Source organism: Manacus vitellinus, unplaced genomic scaffold (genome assembly GCF_001715985.3).
Source record: "Manacus vitellinus isolate BGI_N305 unplaced genomic scaffold, ASM171598v3 scaffold_25_pilon, whole genome shotgun sequence".
NCBI classification, from domain to species: Eukaryota; Metazoa; Chordata; class Aves; order Passeriformes; family Pipridae; genus Manacus; species Manacus vitellinus.
Window position 1 is genome coordinate 6464502 of NW_021939882.1, and position 3355 is coordinate 6467856.

General features: G+C 47.7%; 1 protein-coding gene across 1 annotated transcript in view; it reads left to right on the forward strand.

The window, feature by feature from the left end:
• Positions 1–2425, forward strand: part of EGR1 (early growth response 1) — a 9367-nt gene extending 6942 nt beyond the window's left edge. The window contains exon 2 of the mRNA XM_018073463.2: positions 35–2425. Coding sequence (XP_017928952.1) covers positions 35–1425 — 1391 coding nt within the window. The 3' untranslated portion in view covers positions 1426–2425. The remainder of the gene's footprint in view (positions 1–34) is intronic.
• Positions 2426–3355: the final 930 nt, after the last annotated feature.

Consider the following 3355-nt stretch of genomic DNA (forward strand, 5'->3'; position numbering starts at 1 on the left):
TGCAATATGTTACGCTCAATTAGTGATTAACCAGAATCTGGGGCTGCGCTGCGCTGGGGATGGCTCGCGAAGCTCCGGCAGCGGCTGCGGTGGCTGCTGGAAGTAATCGCTGTTCCTCTCTTTTCAGACACTTTTCCCGAAATCTCCCTGAACAACGAGAAAAGCCTGCCAGAAACCAGCTATCCCAACCAAACGACGCGGCTGCCGCCGATAACCTACACGGGGCGCTTCTCCTTAGAGCCGGCCCCCAACAGCGGCAACACCTTATGGCCAGAGCCTCTCTTCAGCCTCGTCAGTGGGCTGGTGGGCATGGCTAATGCACCTCCCACCTCGACGCCTACTTCATCATCGCCATCCTCCTCCTCGCAGAGCTCCCCACTGAGCTGCTCAGTCCAAGCCAGCGAGAACAGTCCAATCTATTCAGCTGCACCAACGTTTCCCAATTCCAGCTCTGACATTTTCCCTGAATCGCAGACCCAGTCCTTCCCCAACCCCTCTGGAGCCCCCATCCAGTACCCACCTCCAGCTTATCCGACTGCTAAAACCAACTTTCAGGTGCCAATGATCCCGGATTACCTGTTCCCTCAGCAACAGGGAGAGCTCAGTCTTGTTCCGGCTGATCAGAAGCCCTTCCCAGCCCTGGAGACCAGAGCACAGCAGCCTTCCCTCACGCCACTGTCCACTATTAAGGCATTTGCTACTCAGACTGGTTCCCAGGAGTTGAAGACCCTCAACACTAACTATCAGTCCCAGCTGATCAAGCCCAGCAGGATGAGGAAATACCCAAACCGTCCCAGCAAGACCCCTCCTCACGAGCGACCCTACGCCTGCCCCGTGGAGTCCTGTGACCGGAGGTTTTCCCGATCCGATGAGCTGACGCGGCACATCCGCATCCACACGGGACAGAAACCTTTCCAGTGCCGCATCTGCATGCGGAACTTCAGCAGGAGCGACCACTTGACCACGCACATCCGCACACACACAGGGGAGAAGCCATTTGCCTGTGACATTTGTGGCAGAAAGTTTGCCAGGAGTGATGAGAGGAAGAGGCACACTAAAATCCACCTTAGGCAGAAGGACAAGAAAGTGGAAAAGGCAGCTCCAGTCTCAACTGCTTCCCCAATTCCTGCCTATTCATCCTCTGTGACTACATCCTACCCTTCCTCCATCACCACCACTTATCCCTCACCAGTGCGCACAGTGTATTCCTCTCCTGCTCCGTCTTCCTATCCGTCCCCTGCACACACCACATTCCCCTCCCCTTCTATAGCAACCACTTATCCCTCTGGCACTGCCACTTTTCAGACCCAAGTGGCCACCTCCTTCTCATCTCCAGGGGTCACCAATAATTTCAGCTCTCAGGTGACCTCAGCACTTTCAGACATGAACTCAGCCTTTTCTCCAAGGACAATTGAGATCTGCTGAGATGACCTTCTGGAACAGGAGAATTTACCTTTTCCATTGGTATTATCAGACATGGAGTCTCCAATTACTCCCCCAACACCATACGTTGCAAGGCTATTTAACTTTAGTTTAAACTTCAGCTGCCTGAAACAACTGCTGCTTAAGTTTTCCACCTCTGTTGAATGACTTAATTTGCATGGACTGTGGATATAAGTTCAATATAATTTTCCCCGTAAACAATAGTCTTTTATTAGGAAGAAAGGACTTTTGATTAAGTATCTAGCTGATGTAAATTGTACATGTGCCATGGTTTTGCTTTCCTTTAGGGTACTATTGATGTGGAAAAAAAAAATCTTTGCATATTCATATTGTATTATTTGGAGTTTGCAGGGCCATATTTTGTAAATGTTAATTCTATTTCAGTGACAATGCTGTAACGCGTTTCAAACTTCTTTGGGAACAGCACTTACTGTATTTGAGCATGTTAGAGTGATGCTGTGTAAATATCATCTGATGAGACACTCACATGTGGCAGAAGTTTTGTTTTAAAAGTTAAAAGTCTTGGTGCCTTTTCGTGAAGCCTTGCTGACGTCATGCATTTGTGTGAATGGATGCTTTGCATCTTGCCTTAAAAGTGAAAGGGATGTTACTCAAAGAATGTAAAGGGAAGCAGGGAATGGGTGGGGAGAGGAGCAGGAGAAAGGCCTGAGGGATGGAATGTAAGCAAAAAAAAAAAAAAATCCCACACCTCTCAAAGTCTATTTTTGTTACAAAAATGTAAATTTATATATATATTCAGGAGTTGGAATGTTGTAGTTACCTACTGAGTAGGCAGCAATTTTTGTATGTTATGAACATGCAGTTCATTATTTTGTGGTTTATTTTTACTTTATAATTGTGTTTGTTAAAATGAAAGTGACTGTTTGGCTTCTAAACACATTGAATGCGCTTTCCTGCCAATGGGATATTTGGTGTACAATACCCTTCAGAAAAAAATAAATAAAATATCAAGTCGTGCAGACTTCCACGTTTTCCTTTAAGTTACTACACAGGAAGACTGTGCCACAGCAATCCTGACTCCCTTAGTGGCTGCAAAGCCACAAATGCTGCTTGTCTCCTGAAAAAATACCTGTTTAAAGAAAGGAGATCAGTCTCATGTCCAGTCGCTTGCAAAGGCTTGGATGGAGCACCCGCATCCTTGCGTTAGGTGCATTACCTGCTCTTTGGAAGTAGCCATGATTACTGTTTTCTGGCTTCTCCAGAAGCATGTGAGCTAATCTTGGGAAGAAAACCGATTCTTCCAGTGCTGAAAGTTAAGTTAGAAAATTAGAATCTCAACTGTGTTTGTAGGTAGCCAGAAATCTTACTGGGTGGGAAGATAATAGAGCAGTTTTAAGGCTGGAAATACAATAAGCTCAGTCATAATGGCTGGTTGACAGAAGGTGGCCCTGCTCAGCTGAGGGCTGTCGTGAGTTCCTCTTTGACACAACACAGGGCATGTAAGTGTGTGGCCCTGTCAGACTTTATTACAGCTGTGTCAGTATTTGTAGGAGAAAACCCTTCCTTAGGGGATGGTTTGAAATACATTCCAGGGGTTATGTGGCCACTGCAGACTGAAGTCAGAGGAGTTTCATCCCTGAGAACTAGTGGTGCAGGCACAGAACAGGGTTCTGGTGTCTGTCCTTTCGGGTGGGCTCTCTACAGACCACTGGTGTTTAGGGTTGTGAGTCGCTGGGATACACGCTATTTCCACGGCCTTCATCCCATAGAAAGCGAGCAGATTCCCGGGCTGGGAAAGCACCGACTGCGCGTTTTCTGCGGGATCTCCCGCTGGCCGGTGGCCCGAAGACAAGGACACCCGATTCTTAAAAAGTTCTCTTCTAGTCCAGCTGGGAGGACGAGCCGGTTCCAAAGAGGCTGTTCCCAGGGAACCAGCAGGTGCTGCCACCGA